The 18265-nt window shown below is 42.4% G+C and overlaps 1 protein-coding gene across 1 annotated transcript in view; it reads right to left on the reverse strand.

Annotated features, from left to right (window-relative positions):
• The window catches only part of NECAB2 (N-terminal EF-hand calcium binding protein 2), a 378362-nt gene that overhangs the window by 177679 nt on the left and 182418 nt on the right, over positions 1–18265 (reverse strand). Inside the window, exon 5 of the mRNA XM_006133911.4 lies at positions 16256–16353. Coding sequence (XP_006133973.1) covers positions 16256–16353 — 98 coding nt within the window. The remainder of the gene's footprint in view (positions 1–16255; positions 16354–18265) is intronic.

Here is an 18265-nt window from a genome sequence, read left to right on the forward strand (position 1 = left end):
TGATTTTAGTGTCATAGCATTAACCAGAATTCATAAATTGTTCAGACCAATCTCCCTACTCATCACATCTCCCACCTTCTGTTAGCAAGTCTCTTTACTCTGTCTGGTTCTGGAAGTCTCTTTAACATAGGGAAAGGATCTGGAGGTGGGCTTAAATACGGTAGATGACTGACAACTCTTGCCTCACATTTCTTGATTGGCAGACCCAGAGTGCTAATAGTGAAAGCTGCTGGCAGGTGGGATGGTATAACTCAGAATTACATCAAACTAGATTTCTAGGGAGCAATATCCTTAATTATTATGAGGGGCGCTGTAAAGCTTAGTTAAATATTTATGAAGCACATTTTGTTCCTGACATGAAAGGAGCTACAGAGAAGCAAAGCAAAACATTATTATTTTGGATAAGCATTCGGTGATTATAACTACTTTTCTCCTTTATTTTTCTTTCTGTGTTCAACACTCGCAGCAAACTTCAATCCAGATGGGCTTTTCTTGAGCAGTGCGTTGAATTTAAAGGAGACATTGGAATTTATTAACTTCTGCTATGAATTTAATAATTGCCAGGTTTTTAGACAGAGCTTAATGGAAAAGATGAGACAAGTTTAAATGTGTCATAACCTTTCATTAAATGAACGGCAGTGAGAGTGCTTTGGAACTGATGATAGACCTGGTTGAAAATTAAGCAAACATTGTTATTTACTTAACAACTAGTATCAAGAATAGAGTGTCTAAGGCCTCCTTTTTGGTTGGGTTACTATAAGCATCATGATGATGAATTGCAGTAATTAAAACGAGATTTTAAAATGTATTTCATTTACATAAATTAACATAATATGATTTAAGCTCTATTTGACCAGTGGATCTGTGTGGATATCAGCTGTTCCCAAATCAATCTTTCTTCACTTGACCAAGCAAAACAAGAGAATTCTCATCAAGAGCATACAAGTCCCCTTTGTACAGCCCCAGAACAGGAAATATGTTCCGAGCTAGTGTGATCAAGTAACTTCTTGCGTCAAACTTTGAAATATGTCTGGTGACTGAAGACTCCTGGACAATGTCTGTCAAACTCCTTTCACCACAGGAAGAACACAGGTGCATCATGGTAACATGGTACTAACTTGTTCTTTGTATAATCCAGTCTACTTATAACCCATTGCTAGTAACTTTGCTGTACAGGACTCCATTAGTACTTAACCCTCAATAACTTTCATCAGGAGTTGGAAGCCTAAATGTCATTTAAGTCTTTGAAAATCTTCTCCTTAGTGGCTTTAATAATTATTCTTTCAATGGCATGCATCCTGTCCCCCCCCGCCACACACACAAGTCTGACAGGCCACCACAAGTACATCTCCACTGGGATAAAAGACCATGGCTGCAGCTGGCTCAGGTTAGCTGATTTGGAGTTGCAGCTTGGGCTACATGGTTGTAAAGCTGCTGTGTAGATGTGTAGGCTGAAGCCTGAGCTCTGGGACCCTTTCCCGTTGCAGGGGCCAGCTTGAGCCTTGAACTGCTGCATGGACATACCCCATAGAGGAAACTGTAGTATCTTGGAAATCAAGTGTATCTGAAGGCTGCAAATCTCCATGTTCTCAATTTGTCACTTCGTTATTTTAAATTATTTCTTACAGGGACATATACCCATGATGTAAAAGGGTTTTAATTAGCGTTCTGCTGATCTCAGGCACTGCTTTATGTTTTTCCATCATAAACTTCTTCTCTCCCATCTAGTCTTCAGAAAACCTTAATGATGTTATCTGCCCATGAGTTAAAACAGCAATATGCACGATGACACTGTCACTGAGAGCAACCAAGCTCAAGACACACTAGCCTAGAAAAATCCTACCTTTGAAAATATCTTAGTCAAATCCCATCCATTCTACTTGTAGATACCCCTCATGTATCTAATGCCATTTGCTAATAATCAACCAAATTTTTATCAATATTGTCACCACTATTTAATAACAGAGTATGTCTACACTACAAAGTTAATTCGAACTAACAGCCATTAGTTCAAATTAACTTTAATAGGGGCTATACATACAAACCGCTAGTTCGAATTTAAATCGAACTAGCGGAGCGCTTAATTTGAACTAGGTAAACCTCATTCTACGAGGAGTAACGCCTAGTTCAAATTAAGTATTTCGAATTAAGGGCTGTGTAGCCACTTAATTCGAACTAGTTCAAGGCTAGCCCTTCCCAGATTGCCCTGGTAGCCACTCTGGGCCAAACCAGGGAAACTCTTCTGCCCCCCTCCTGGCCCTGGAGCCCTTAAAGGGGCACGGTCTGGCTACAGTGCTTGTGCCAGTTGCAAGCCTGCCAGCACCCAGCCAGCAGACCCTGCACCTGGCAGAGCATGAGCCAGCCACCCGCTGCCACCCAGCCCTCCGCCTCTTCTCAGGACCAGGCTGGAGGCTCACAGGAGCCTGCCCGGGGCCACAAGAGGCGGGCGCCCACCTGGGCTAGTACGGAGATCGTGGACCTCATCGAGGTTTGGGGAGAGGCCTCCAACATCCATGATCTCCGCATTAGGCACAGGAAAGAGGCCGTCTAGGGCAGCATAGCTGCCAGCCTGGACACCAAAGGCCACATGCAAATCCAGGAGCAGGTTTGCATGAAAATCAAGTTAGTCCAGTGAGACCCCCAACCCTGAGCTCTGAGCTTAGAACATAAGAATGGATGTACTGGGTCAGACCAAAGGTCCATCTAGCCCAGTAACCTGTCTGCTGACGGCAGCCACCAACAGGTACCCCAGAGGGGATGGACCGAAGACAATGACCAAGTGATTTGTCTCGTGCCATCCATCTCCAGCCTTCCACAAACAGAGGCCAGGGACACCGTTCCTACCCCCTGGCTAATAGCGCTCCATGGACCCAACCTCCATGAATTTATCTAACTTCTCTTTAAACTCGGTTATAGTTCTAGCCTTCACAGCCTCCTGTGGCAAGGAGTTCCACAGGTTGACTATTTGCTTTGTGAAGAAGAACTTTCTTTCATTAGGTGTCCATTCATTTCATTTGGTGTCCTCTAGTCCTTATAATATGGGAACTAATGAAGAACTTTTCTTTATTCACCCTCTCTCCACACCACTCATGATTTTATGGACCTCTATCATATCCCCCCTCAGTCTCCTCTTTTCTAAACTGAAAAGTCGCAGTCTCTTTAGCCTCTCTTCATATGGGACCTGTTCCAAACCCCTAATCATTTTAGTTGCCCTTTTCTGAACCCTTTCCAAGGCCAAATTATATTTTTTGAGGTGAGGAGACCATATCTGTACACAGTACTGAAGATATGGCGTACCATAGTTTGATACTTCCCCTCCTCCTTCTTCCCCTGGCTTCCCCCTTCTAGCTCCCTCCTCCCAGGTTTCTTCCTCCCCTCTTCCACCCTCTCTCTTCCCCTCTCCCACCTCCTTTTCCCAGTCTCCCCAGAGGTTAATCCCTCCCCCAGTTTTGTTAAATAAAGAGCATTTCTATTTTTGAACACACGTGTAATTTATTTTTTACATCAGGAAGGGGGGCTAGGGAAGGGTAAGTGGAAGGAGGTGAGGGAGGAATGGGGCACGAGGCCCGGATGGGGAGGACTGGGGTGGCTCTGTGAGCTCCTCGGGGTCGAAGCTCTCCTGCAGGGCCTCCTGGATCCTGACATCCCCCCGACTGACTCCCCCGGATGGCAGCCTGCAGCAAGTGCAGCCAGGCTGATGGCTGAGTGCTGTGATGTGATGAATGTGGGCACTAAGGGCACTCCAAAACAGGACTGCTTTGCTGTCCCTAATCGAGTTAGACAAGCAAGTGGGGAACCCTGAGAATTGTCTGTCTGGGGGTCGGGTCCCTTTAAGCACAGCCCTCGGCTAGCCTGACGCAGCAGCTCCACATTCTAAGTCCTAACCTGATGCCCTGCCGGCACTGGTTCCATCCAGCCTTAACTTCGGGTCAGGGTCCACTCAATGTGGACAGGTTATTTCAAATTAGCAAAACACTAATTCGAATTAGTTTTTAGGTCTAGATGCGCTAATTAGTTTGACATCTGTAGTATGCAAGATCTTGGAAAAAATTTTGAAGGAGAAAGTAGTTAGAGACATTGAGGCTAATGGCAATTGGGACAAATTTCAACATGGTTTTACAAAAGGTAGATCGTGCCAAACCAACCTGATCTCCTTTTTTTAGAAAGTAACAGATTTTTTAGATAAAGGAAATGCAGTGGATATAATCTACCTCGACTTTAGTAAGGCATTTGATACAGTACCACAAGGGGAATTACTGGTTAAATTGGAAAAGATAGGGATTAATATGAAAGTTGAGAGGTGGATAAGCAACTGGTTAAAGGGGAGACTACAGCGGGTCATATTGAAAGGTGAACTGTCAGGTTGGAGGAAGGTTACTAGCGGAGTTCCTCAGGGATCAGTTTTGGGGCCAATTTTATTTAATCTTTTTATTGCTGACCTTGGCACCAAAAGTGGAAATGTCCTGATAAAATTTGCAGATAACACAAAGTTGGGAGCTATTGCCAATTCAGAAAAGGATCGGGATATCATACAGGAAGATCTGGATGACCTTGTAAATTGGAGTGATAGTAATAGGATGAAATTTAATAGTGAGAAGTGTAAGGTTATGTATTTAGGGATTAATAACAAGAATTTTAGTTATAAGCTGGGGACACATCAGTTGGAAGTAATGGAGGAGGAGAAGGACCTCAGAGTCCTGGTTGATTATGGATGACTATGAGCCGCCATTGTGACATGGCCATGAAAAAGGCTAATACGGTCTTGGAATGTATTAGGCGAGGTATTTCCAGTAGGGATAAGGAGGTGTTAGTGCCATTATACAAGGCATTGGTGAGACCCCATTTGGAGTACTGTGTACAGTTCTGGTCTCCCATGTTTAAGAAGGATGAATTCAAACTGGAACAGGTACAAAGAAGGGCCACTAGGATGATCCGAGGAATGGAAAACCTCAAGGAGCTTGGCTTGTTTACCTTAACCATAAGAAGGCTGAGGGGGGACATGATTGCTCTCTTTAAATATATTAGAGGGATAATTCCTCTCCCTCCCTGGTATTTATTTAAGCTTAATACCAATGTGGACACAAGAACAAATAGATATAAGCTGGCTAGTAGGAAGTTTAGACTTGAGATTAGACGAAGGTTTCTAACCATTAGAGGAGTGAGGTTCTGGAACGGCCTTCCAAGGGAAGTAGTGGGGGCAAAAGATCTATCTGGCTTCAAGATTAAACTAGATGGGTTTATGAAGGGGATGGTTTGATGAGATAACATGATCTTGGTAACTAATTGAACATTCATTATCAGTGGGAAATAGGTCAATGGAGGGATGATAGGAGTTACTATAGAGAACTTTCTGGGTGTCTCGCTGGTGAGTCTTGTCCACATGCTCAGAGTTTAGCTGCTTGCCATATTTGGGGTCGGGAAGGAATTTTCCTCCAGGGTAGATCGGCAGAGGCCCTGGAGGTTTTTTGCCTTCCTCTGTAGCATGGGGTACAGATCACAGCTGGAGGATTCTCTGCATCTTGGGGTCTTCAAAGTATCTTCAATATCTGAGATATAGGTGAGAGGATTATTCTAGGAGGGGGTGGGTGAGATTCTGTGGCCTGCACTGTGCAGGGGGTCAGTCTCGATGATCATAATGGTCCCTTCTGACCTTAAAGTCTATGAGTCTATGAATTTGAATTAGCTTAGTTTGAATTAACGAATTTGAATTAAGTTAGTTCGAATTAGTGCTGTAATGTAGACATACCCATACAGATTAGAAATTAATGTACTCTTGAGGATGAAGAACTGATAGCACTGAAGTCTCCATCCCTAGTACTGTACACAGATTTTTTTCAAACTAGTTTCAGTATAGCAAGCATCTATAATGTCTAATCGTAATATCTGGATCTCTAAATGTTCAGCCTAGATATTTATCTGAACCACCCAAATCTTTAAAATGGGGCTAGAAATACATCAGGCAAGAGCAGATTCTCTCATGAGATTTGTGCTCTGCTTTCAGGTCAGGACAGAAATTTCACATGAACTATCTTTTTGTGTAATATTTCAGTTTCCAGTAAAGGAGGGCGGGAGGGAGGGCAAGGGGGTTTGGGGGAGAGCGGAAGGGAGAAACAGTGGTTGGCAAAACTAAAAAACATTTTTTAAATCTGTAGTCCCTTAAACCTCAAATAATAAGTTTGGTTCTTTTTAGATTTGAGTGAAGGCTAAAATTAATTGATTTTCCAGATCCTGTTCTCCCATCTCTAACTCTAACCTATCTTATGTTGTGTCACTTTTACTGCCAGGTACCTGGCACGGCAGCTGTTATGTGCTAATATCAGGAAAATAGAAAAGAACATTCATAATGCTGTATAGTTCAGTAAGCTCCAAAATATTGACAGTTTGTAGGTTTGCCTGTCAAAAGTCACAGATTTCCCTGTGGAAAAGGCTCATTATTTCATTTCAAGCACTGTCTCAGACTCAGTGAAATAACAGTAGTATCAGTGAATCTAAAATGTTCGGAATATATGCAAACTGTGAGTGTATTGGTGGAACAAGGCAAAGACAGCATATTAGATCTACCAGGTGCTGCTCATTTTCAAGCAATCATTTACTAAATTGTACCTGTATTTCTTTGTCACATTCATAATGCTAACCCTAAAACTGTCTTGTTTCTGATAGGAATCATATACTCACGCATAGATTTTTCCAGTTTCAAAATACCATAATCAAAGGAGGAGAGCACAAACTCACCTTTACCCAGAAAACAAAACACTGCCTTTTCGGGCCTCAGCACATCCGAAGTATTAAAAAACAACAGCCTTTCATTTAATGATGGTTTCTTGTCATTATAAAAGAAAAGGAAATTTGCAGCTGCAGCAGTTGGTCCAGCATTAGCAAAATCCAGCCTTGCTGTGCAATTTATAGGAAGGTGATCTGAGCCAAAGCAAAGCAACTTGTCGTATTCAGGGCCTGATCCTGCAATGTGCTGTATACCCTCAACTCCCATTGGGAGATGAGTGCTCACCATCTCTTGGAAGCACTGAACATTTTGCAGGAATGGGTCATAATGGCTTAGATGCAGAACGAACTCTTATTCTCTAAGGGAACCAAAAGCATTTCCTGTCCCCAGTACAGCAAGAGAGGGTAAAATGTCAACCATTCACATGTAACAGAGGAATATCAAATGTATGCATGGCTTCTATTGATTCACTATGAATCAGTGAATACATTCAGAAAACACAGATATTGTTCTAATAACCAGTTTTCTGACAAAGGTTTCTAAGATGGTGGTTTATCTGTCTTTCTCCCAAGAGGTAATCTGCAGTGTCTCATCTGCATTTATTAAATACATAAATATTATTTGACTGCAATGTTAAAGAGGCACAATTTAAATCACGCCAGATTTACAAGGTCACCATGAAATAATATTGCTCACATCTCAGCTATATGCTGAAAGTCATCTGGGGATCTTTAACCAAAGGGTTTGAGATCTTATAGTTATACATCATCCAAAGGGCAAAACAGTGCTCTTTACCACCATACTGCAGTATAGGCTTAGTACTAACACAGAAGTACTATCTCCTGGGTCAAACAGATAAGGCTTTCATACTTTTTCATAGCATGGACCACTTCTTAGAGAATGTCTTGTGGACACCTGCCCTCCATCTGCAATGAAATAATTTGTTTGTGACTACAGGATATGGAAAGGCAATACTACGAAAGGTATTATTTGTACTGTTTGTGCCACTGAAAGTCTCCCCCAGTAAGTTTAGCTGTAGGAACAAATGAAGAGAACATCAGTATGGGTGTGTCTAGACTACAGGGTTTTGTCGACAAAAGTGGACTTTTGTCGACAAAATTATAACTGCATCTACACTACCGCCAAGTTCTGTCAACATAACATTGACAGAACTCGGCAGTTTTGTCGATGGCAGTAAACCTCATTCTGCGAGGAATAACGCCTTTTGTCAACAGAGTTCTGTCGACAGAAGGCGTTGTTGCATCTACATTGTCCTTTGTGTCTACACTCTCATGTCGACAAAGCGGCTTGCTTTGTCGACAGAACTGGATGTAGTCTAGACACTCTTTGTTGACAGAAGCTTTGTCGACAAAAGCCTGTAGTCTAGACGTACCCTATTCGAATACGATGGACGAACAACAACCCTATGTGATCAGTGGGTCACAGATGGACCAGAGAATCGGGTTGGAACCTACAAGTATGGGGTTTTCTTAAAGGTCTCTCAACCAAATACTGATTAGCACTGACCTTGCTTAATTTACAAGGAAGATCTCATTAATCTCCCCAGCTCAGAAATTAACATTAAAAACATTTCCATATGGAAAGGCACCATTAGGGTAAGTGACCATAATTTGCTACGCTAGTTTGACTTGACTTGACTTGTTCCATCAAAGAACCACTTTCCTGTCAGGACACGCTATGTACTAAAACACAAACTTTCCTATTCTGCACTCATTTGCAAGCAAGTTGCAATGGTGGAAAAAAGACAGCAAATTCATGCCTTATGTTATTGCCTAGAGTTGTTAATCTTGGGAATTTCTATACTCTATAGGAGGCTTTCTAATTATGGCACCAGAAAGTCACACAATAATATATGTGTTCATGTAACATTTGATAACTCCATTACTAGAAGTAAAGATAGCTACTATGTAAATCATCAAAGACTCAAGAAAAATGATAAAGGGTGAAACAACAGGATATACTATAATGGTAATGAGAATAAATTAAGTATCTACCAATAGTCCTATTTGACAGAAGAGTCTCTTATCTGAAGTCCTGGAAGCTCCAATTCATGAAATATTTAAAAGTAGATTGGACCAGATACTGGGAAATTTGCTGGAAGAAATACACTTGTACTGGTAGGGAATGTGCTAGATGGGTGAATAGATCCTTTCCGTCTCTCCTTTAATAAGATCCTATTAGCCTTATGGCAGGATTTGCACAAGCTATGCAGGAGCAAATCAGTGGGTAGCAAGTTTGTAGACAGCCACTGGTTCAATTCAAAAACCTTGTTAGCAGTGACATTCTCCTTCAGAGCATTACAATATAATTGAGCTTCCCTGTAATTAAACTGGTCAAAATAAGTCACTGAAGGCATAACAATTTATCTCCTAGAACTTCAACCAACCCCATTTGCTTCAGAGAGCATATCTCATACAGATAGACAGGCAAGGAGGCAGCTAGAGGGAACTCTTTCTGGAGTGACTGTACTTTCATTGTGACATTTATCTATAATCCAAGTCTCAGATAGTGGAAAAGACCCCAACATATCATACATACAGGCAGCACAATGTCCCTTACAGCGATTGTGGTTCCTTGAGATGGTTTGTCATGTGGGTCCTACTCAGGGCTAGCCATAGGGCTGGGAAAACCGGGACCATGCCCAGGGCACCATAGCCAGAGAGGCAATTGGGCATGGGTGTTGCTGGGCAAAGAGAGTGGAGGGTACTGGGCAGGGGAGCAGCATGGCAGGACATGTTGGAAGTGCAGGGCTGGTTTTGGGAGCACAGCTGGGAGGAAAGTGCAAGGGTTGGGAGGAAGGGGGCACTGAGCAGAGGTTAGGGGCAAAGGGGGCACAATGTAGGGGCTAGTGGTAAAGAGGGCACAGAATGGGGATGCAGGGGTTGGGTAGGTCATGAGTGCCAGAGGAAATGGGTGGTGCTATGCCCACAAGGGCAGAGGCACCAAAACACAAGTTCAACCAGAGCATCATTTTCCTTAAGGCTGGCCCTGATCCCATTCATGGTGTGCATGGTTAGGTCTAAGTAGGCGCTGAGTACTGGGCAATGTCTACCAGGGAAAAAGACGTGTTTTTCGAGAAGTGCTGCTCATGTCCATTCCCTGTTAGGTGTGTGTGCTCACCACATGCACTGATGCTTTTCCTCCATGGGATCTATCGGAGAATGGCCCTGGCACCCATATGGTTTGATGGGGGGCAGGGCATTGCTGCTTGTCCTGCCTTCAGCTTCTTCTTGCCAGAAACTCTGATAGTGAAGAAGGAAGGCAGGTCATGGAATGGGCATGAGCAATGCATCTTGAAGGCAACTGTCTTTTGCTCTGAGTGCCTGTTCATGTCCATTCCATATTAGGTGACTTCCAAGCACTATGAGTCCGGGTAGGTGCTCATGGATATGAAGACTGCAACACATCTCTGGCTTGCTGAGTGATGGTATAGTGTGCCATGTATATCTGACTCTGCAGATGTCCTGGATGGGAATGTGTGGCAGGAAAGCCTCCAAGGATGCCTCCACTCTAGTACTGATGATCAGCTCACTTGCAACAGGTCCTGATGCAGGAGGGGATCCTGTTGGAAATTCTCCTGGAATGAGGTGTAACAGGTCATTCGAACTAAGGACTTAGTTTGAATTACCGTTTAACTGCCGCGTGTAGCTGCAGGCAGTTAGTCCAGACTAGTGGCATTTAAAAATGGCAACCGGACAGGAACATGCAAATAAAGCCCGGAATATTTAAATCCCGGGCTTCATTTGAAAGTTCGAATGCCTACATTAGCTTCCCTAGTTCGAACTAGGGGGCTAGTGTAGACATACCCGAAGGGATAACTATTAACTATATTACAAGGAAAAGTGTGTGGTACTGAAAGAAGTAAATGAAGCAACAACTGCACCATCACTGGCAGCAAGAAGGAACCATGGGTGTGTGAGGGGGAGTGGTGCCCCTTGTATTGCACCATATGTGTGCCACTCTCTCTATGAATACTACAAAGGAAAACTTGTGGCACTGGTAGCACACACATCTAATTGGGATGCACATAAGCAAGCCCTGTGAGATTGGGTTTCAAAGTGGGCCCTAGCTATGCTCCTCACAACTACCCAGCGTCGCCATGGTACTCAGGCCCTAATCAAATTGCTAGGTAAGGAATGCCGGGGGAAGTCAGAGATAGACACACTGCTGGTCAAAAGATTTGCATCTCACACGCATAAACATCATTTAAGTGGGATCCTCACAGACAGACTTGACAAACCCAGCCATACTCCAGTACAGTTATGAAGAACTGTAGCATACTACTCAGCACAAATCTTTATAGACAGCAACCAAATTAACAAGCTCAGTTATAAACAGTCTTATTTTATTACGGCAAAGCACCTGTGCCTTTCTTGCTCTGTAAACTTGGGACAAATCTTCATCTTCAGTGGGTTTGCCAAGAAAGCTCATAAGGCCTGGTTTGGATAAGGATCTGGAAGTTTAGGGGTTTACCCTTAATAATCTTTGTCTCGAAATCTGGTACTAATTTCACAAGCTCATCCCCCAGTCACATCTTTCATTTTCTCATTGTTTGTTTTGTTGGAAATACTACGGAGACCTGATCTGCGCAGAGGATAAATGGAATACCTATGCACCACTTAATTCCCCATTTGCCCCATTTTAAAAGTTCTGTGAGTCTCAGCCATGTACAGGACCTAGTAGTTCATTTTATTCTTCACGTCATGTGTTATTTGCCAAATCATTTCTGTGCAGAGCTCTTTCTTGGTGTGTTGTTGGCTCATCAATCATTGCAATAACTGGTGTACAAACGATGAACTGTTTTGAGTGGACACACTGGGTAGAGAAATATATCATGTGGCCTGATCAAATGAGCAAATCTCTTAGAACACAAGTTTCTGGTGTATTTGCAAACAAGGGAAAGGACGGTCTTGTGGTTAATGTGTTGGCCTTTGACTAGAATCACTGGGTATAATTCCTAATATGATTCCAAGCAGATCAGTGAATCTCTAGGCACTTCAGTTCCTCATCTGTAAAATGTTTCCTTGCATCACAAGGTTTTGGGAGAATACATCTACAAATATGCCTCCAGACACTATGTAAGAAGAGCAGTGCTTCATTTGTGCCAGGGCTTTCCAGTACTGATCTCTGGCACATATAAAGCTTGGCAAATCATAGTCTTGGCACCTTTGGGCTTGCCACATCACTTATGACTATAAAAATATTGCTTGAGCCCCACCACCTATTTGGGTGAGCACCAGTACCTCTTTCATTACAAATTAAGCACTGAATGAGAGCCATGAGTATATAGACAAAATGAACTATTAATTTGAAATTGCTTTCCAGCATGCACCTAGAACTTGCATTTCAGCCCACATTCTTACTGAAAAACTTGTTTGCTTGAACATTTGCAGGGAAAAAATCTAAAAGAGATGCATACACAGAGTTGAAATTTTGCTCATTATTCCCCTAATTCTATGTTACAAATATGAATACAAAAATACCATAAATACTTACACCATGTTTGGTTACAAGGTAATGTCTTCATTTTAACATAAACGTATCAAAATGTTTTTTCACTTCCATGCCACACCAATCCCACATATTTAAAACACTGACAGTTAAAGAAACCAAGAAAACAATGACTTGTATTTAGTCAGAAAAAGAGAAATATGAGGAGTAACACCTTGACGCTCCTTGACTCCAATTCTTAATATGTCCTATCATAACCATTACCAAATCATAACATTAAATGATTGAAGATTTCCTCCAACCCTAGAGATAAATGGAAGATTTCAATTTGGATTATTCAGAGGAGGATTGGAATTCAGTCTGTGAATAGATTTCTAAAACAGGACATTTTTACTTTGCTCAACAAGAGAATTTCTCACAAGAGAAAAGCAAATGTTCTCTTTCCCTGAAATCATAGACTCATAAAATACTAGAACTGGAAGGGACCTCGAGAGGTCAGCAAGTCCAGTCCCCTGACCTCATGGCAGGACCCAAGCACTGTCTAGATCATCCCTGATAGATGTCTGTCTAACCCGCTCTTAAATATATCCAGAGATGGAGATTCCACAACCTCCCTGGGCAATTTAATCCAGTGTTTAACCACCCTGTCAGTTAGGAAGTTTTTCCTAATGTCCAACCTAAACCTCCCTTGCTGGCAATTTAAGACCATTGCTTCTTGTCCTATCGTCAGAGGCCAAGAAGAACAATTTTCTCCCTCCTCCTTGTAACACCCTTTTAGATATTTGAAAACTGCTATCATGTCCCCTCTCAGTCTTCTCTTTTCTAAACTAAACAAGCCCAATTCTTTCAGTCTTCCCTGATAGCTCATGTTCTCCAGGCCTTTAATCACTTTTGTTGCTTTTCTCTGAACCTTCTCTGGTTTCTCCACATCTTTCTTGAAATGTGTTGCCCAGAACTGGACACAATACTCCAACTGAGGCCAAATAAATGCAGAGGAGAGCAGAAGAATGTGTTCTCATGTCTTGTAAGTAATACATCTACATTTAAATGGGAAAATTTGTAACTGCAAAAGGATTAATACATTTTACAAATAATAATTATTTCTGATTTATTAGAAGGAACACAAGATAAATGATTTAAAGGGAAAAGCATATCTCTAGACAGTGCTCCACTGCATGGGAAGATGCTAAATTAATGACTCACTCTGCATGTTTGTGTTTTTCTGATACGTGTACTATATAGATCTAGTTTTCCAGATAAATTAAATTTAGTATTCTTAATATTAGTGTGATGCAGTGACTGCCCCACTCTAGCAGGGAAAGGGTTAAAAGCAGGCAGGAAGAAGACTGGCCCATCAGAGGAAGGGAGGGCTGCAGGGCTGAGCAGAGCTCACTTTCGCTGTGGCTGGAAGGAAGATGGACAGGCTCTTAGAGAAGGAGGGCTGCACCTGGGACAAAGCAATGCTGGGCAGTGTGCAGGGCAGTGAGAGCTCTGTCTAGCCACTGCCAAATTGCAGGCCTTGAGATAAGGGCTAAGTGGGTGCAAGGGTCACAGGGAAGTGGCCCAGTAGAGGGGAGAGAAGAAGGGCAGGGGCATGGCTGCCACCAGAAGGTCCCTGGGTCAGGCCCCACAGTAGTGGAGCCAGGGTCCCTTTCCCTTGCACTGTGCCTGCTCATGGAGAAGCATAGTGCTATTCATACTGTGGCTTGCTCTGAAGCAAGAGCCTAGATTTGAGGGCTGCAAATGGCCACAGCAGCAGGCATGTGGACTGAGGACAGTTATACGCTGGGAAGGGGGAGAACCCAGTGGTGGGCCCTGCTAGAGGGCAGCAACTGAAGAGGGTTGAGACACACACAGTGGATGAGACACGGTCAGAAAAGGAGCCCTGCTGATAAACTGAGCTTATTCCCAGACAACTGTGGTGGTGATTCCAGCCAGCTAAAACTAATTACACATTTAAATAATCGATTATTTATTAATTGTTCTGTCCAAGTGGGAAGAATTATACAAAATGGAACCCCACTTGCATATACAAAAATGTGTATTTATATGGACCACAGTTTCTGGGCTTAAATCTATTCATTTGCATGCACAAACGGTACTCATTTCCCAAGGCATTCTCATCAGTACTCTCATTCTAAAGTATTAGACAGAAGATATAAATGGCTAAACTTCTGGGCTTCTAATTTTTCCTTTGCTATTAACTACAGGTTCAAAGAATGGAATTTCCAGAGTATTTAGAATTGGTAAAACTGTTCCAACAAAGCCAATGGGACTTCAAATAGTGAATTTGATTAAATGAGACTTAGACCAATGTTAGCCTTTTTGAAAATGCCACTATAGACATCTAATTCCCAGAACTTTCGGTGATTATGTTCGGGAAAAACAAAGTAACTCATTGTCCAGTTGAGACTCTTCTATTTTCAGAAAGATTTCTGGTAAGGTACAACTCTATTCATAAACCATTTAAGGTTTCACAATGTTAACAGGAAATGTTTACTCTGGACCTGTGTTTTCAGTGCTCCCTTTACTTTAAGTAAGATAGCGAGAGACAACCATTTTGCTAACTACGGCCAAGACCTCTCTAATTAGTTGTTCCAATGACATTAAGTGTGCATTGCAGTTGATGTATCTAATTTAATCTTTATATCGTTCAGGCAGTCTCCTGATGATGGTGATGATAAAACAATGTGCTTGAATGGACCAGAAGGAAAAAAATCCACCAGGAGTAGTTTAATGGACTTTTATCTGCAATACTGCAAAGATTTCTGCCTTTGAGATGCGAACAGATAATTTTTCATATGCCACAGAACTCGGGACTGTTTCTAAACTAGGATTTAGAAACAACTGCAATCACCAGTTCTTACAATATAGCTTGCTGTAATGACAATACATAAACCCACAAAGATACCCATATGATGACACAAGCTGATAATTTATTTTTCATTTTAAAACCCAGATAACAAAACTGTTGACGCTTTGGCCACTAAGAGCTTTTTGGAATAAAAATTAATGATTTTTATAAACACAACTGTTTTCTGTATTTGTGTGATGTCAAATATCTTCTAAATATTGGTAAGAGGCAGACACTTCATATAAAGATGATCATTAGCTAACACATAACACAGAATGTTCTAAAACAGAGTAGATAACCTGGAGAAGGTATTTTCTACTGATGAATTATATTTATGCAACGTTTTCAGAATTTGCAACCCCATTATCAGTCTTACAATTTTATCCTATGAGTGTTTAAGATTTGCCTCTTAAAAACCTTGTCTAGCCCAACAGTAACACAATAGCACTTGTTTCTTAATTCACTCCGATGACAATGTCCTTGGTGTTAAGAATAGTAATAGAGATGTAACCATGTTAGTCTGGTCTTGCTGAAACAAAAGACAGGACTATGCAGCACTTTAAAGACTAACAAGATGGTTTATTAGGTGATGAGTTTTCATGGGCCAGTTTTCTCTGGCCCACGAAAGCTCATCACATAATAAACCATCTTGTTAGTCTTTAAAGTGCTGCATAGTCCTGTCCTTGGTGTTAATTTGATTTCACCCTTAGGCCGTGTCCAGACTCAGGGGTTTTTTCGGGAAAAGTAGCCTTTTCCCGAAAAAACTTCCCCTGCGTCCAGAGTCAAGCCACGTTCTTTCGAAATTATTTCGAAAGAACGCAGCTTTTCTTTCGATGGCGGTAAACCTCGTTTCACGAGGAAGAACGCCTTCTTTCGAAAGTTCCTCTTTCGAAAGAAGGCGTTCTTCAATGTAAAGAGGCCGTCTTCGAAAGAGAGCATCCAGACTCGCTGGGTGCTCTCTTTCGAAAAAGCGGATTTCTCTTTCGAAAGATCCACCTGCAGTCTAGACGCGATCTTTTGAAAGAGGCTCTTTCGAAAGATGCTTTCGAAAGAGCCTCTTTCGAAAGAAGTCTGCAGTCTAGACATAGCCTTAGTGAAAGGACTACAGGAAAAGCATTAACCATGCCTACTTTAGACCCATGAACTTGGAGAAACCTTATCTAGCTACACTCACTTGCATAGCATAAGCTGCAATAACAACAACTCACCCGCTTGGTGTAGTCCATGGCTTTCAGAATGGAGAGGTTAAGGGTCTCCAGCGAAGCCAAAACATCTTCATAGTCTCCCATATGATCAGCAAAATAATCTGGCGAACCAATGGAGGACAGAAAGGTAAGATTCTAGGTCAATATAATAATCAGTTCTGTTTAATGTTACAAACAGTCATTCTGGTAAAGAGAAACAATGAAAATGTTAATTACATTTTAAAAATGTATTTCCACTAGGCGTTGTTTCCAAACCCTGAGCCAAATTCGCAATAGGTATAAAGAGGTGTGTGCCCTTGTAGCCAAGAAGGCTAATGGCATATTAGGTTGCATTAAGAGGAGCATTGCCAGCAGATCCAGAGATGTCATTATTCCCCTTTATTCGGCTTTGGTGAGGCCACATCTGGAGTACCTGTTCTGGGCCCCCCACTACAAAAAGGATGTGGACGCATTGCAGAGGGTCCAGCAGAGGGCAATCAAAATGATTAGGGGGCTGGAGCATATGACTTATGAGGAGAGGCTGAAGGACTTGGGTCTGTTTAGTCTGCAGAAGCGAAGAGTGAGGGGGGATTTGATAGCAGCCTTCAACTTCCTGAAGGGAGGTTCCAAAGAGGATGGAGAGAGGCTGTTCTCAGTAGTGACAGATGGCAGAAAAAGGAGCAATGGTCTCAAGTTGTGGTGGGAGAGGTCCAGGTTGGATATTAGGAAAAACTATTTCACTAGGAGGGTGGTGAAGCACTGGAACGGGTTACCTAGGGAAGTAGTGGAGTCTCCATCCCTAGAAGTGTTTAAGTCTTGGCTTGACAAAGCCCTGACTGGGTTGATTTAGTTGGGATTGGTCCTGCCTAGAGCAGGGGGCTGGATTTGATTACCTTCTGAGGTCTCTTCCAGCTCTATGGTTCTATAGGAGCACGGGAGAACCTCTAGTGAAGTTCAGCCCCATTGTAAAGAGAGGCACAACCCAAAGAAATTACCTCACTGTAAAGAGAGGCACACTCTGCTCCGTGCTGAGAGAGTTTGGGATTTGTCTCATTAGGGCTACAAAAATATAATCCCCCACTGCTTTACAGTATGCAAAGCGTGCCTGATCTACCTTGTAAGATGTCACTACATAAAGTGCAAGGCAGTGGACAGTTTCAATCCTTGCTCTCAACATTATCACCCTTGAAGTGTCCATAGAAAGAAAGCCATTCATATGCAATATCAATTCTTTTAAGTGCTGAGCTCCCTCAGTGCTCCCTGTGAACCCCAAAGGCTTTTGTCTCATAAATGGCAATCTCACCGCACTACAAAACATGCATCAGTTACAAAAGCACAAAACAGTCCCTGAAAACATTCACTTCTAGCTTATTTTTGCACTTCCCTGTAGTGACACTGAGGGTATGTCTACACTACCCCGCTAGTTCGAACTAGTGGGGGTAATGTAGTCATCCGCAGTTGCAAATGAAGCCCGGCATTTGAATTTCCCGGGCTTCATTTGCATGAAGCCGGCCGGCGCTATTTTTAAATGCCGGTTAGTTCGAACCCCGTGCTGCGCGGCTACACGCGGCACAGAGTAGCTAGTTCCTAATCCGAACTAGCTGTACTCCGTGCCGCGTGTAGCCACGCGGCATGGGGTTCGAACTAGCCGGCATTTAAAAATGGTGCCGGCCGGCTTCATGTAAATGAAGCCCGGGAAATTCAAATCCCGGGCTTCATTTGCAACTGCGGATGACTACGTTACCCCCGCTAGTTTGAACTAGCGGGGTAGTGTAGACATACCCGGAGAGACCAGCTCAAGCTTAGGCCACAGGCCAATTCACTTGTGTTTTAATAGAGAACAAAGGAGATGTTAGTTGCATTGTTTTACCTATCTATGTCCTTTGTTTACTAGTACATTACGTACTCTGATTTACCTATTATATATTACCTGCTTTAACCTCTCCATAGCTCTCATTCTTTTTTCTTAGTTAACAAACCTATAGTTAATTCACTATAGAACTGTCTGCCAGGGCTATCTTTGCTGTAAGATCT

Source organism: Pelodiscus sinensis, chromosome 12 (genome assembly GCF_049634645.1).
Source record: "Pelodiscus sinensis isolate JC-2024 chromosome 12, ASM4963464v1, whole genome shotgun sequence".
NCBI lineage: Eukaryota > Metazoa > Chordata > Testudines > Trionychidae > Pelodiscus > Pelodiscus sinensis.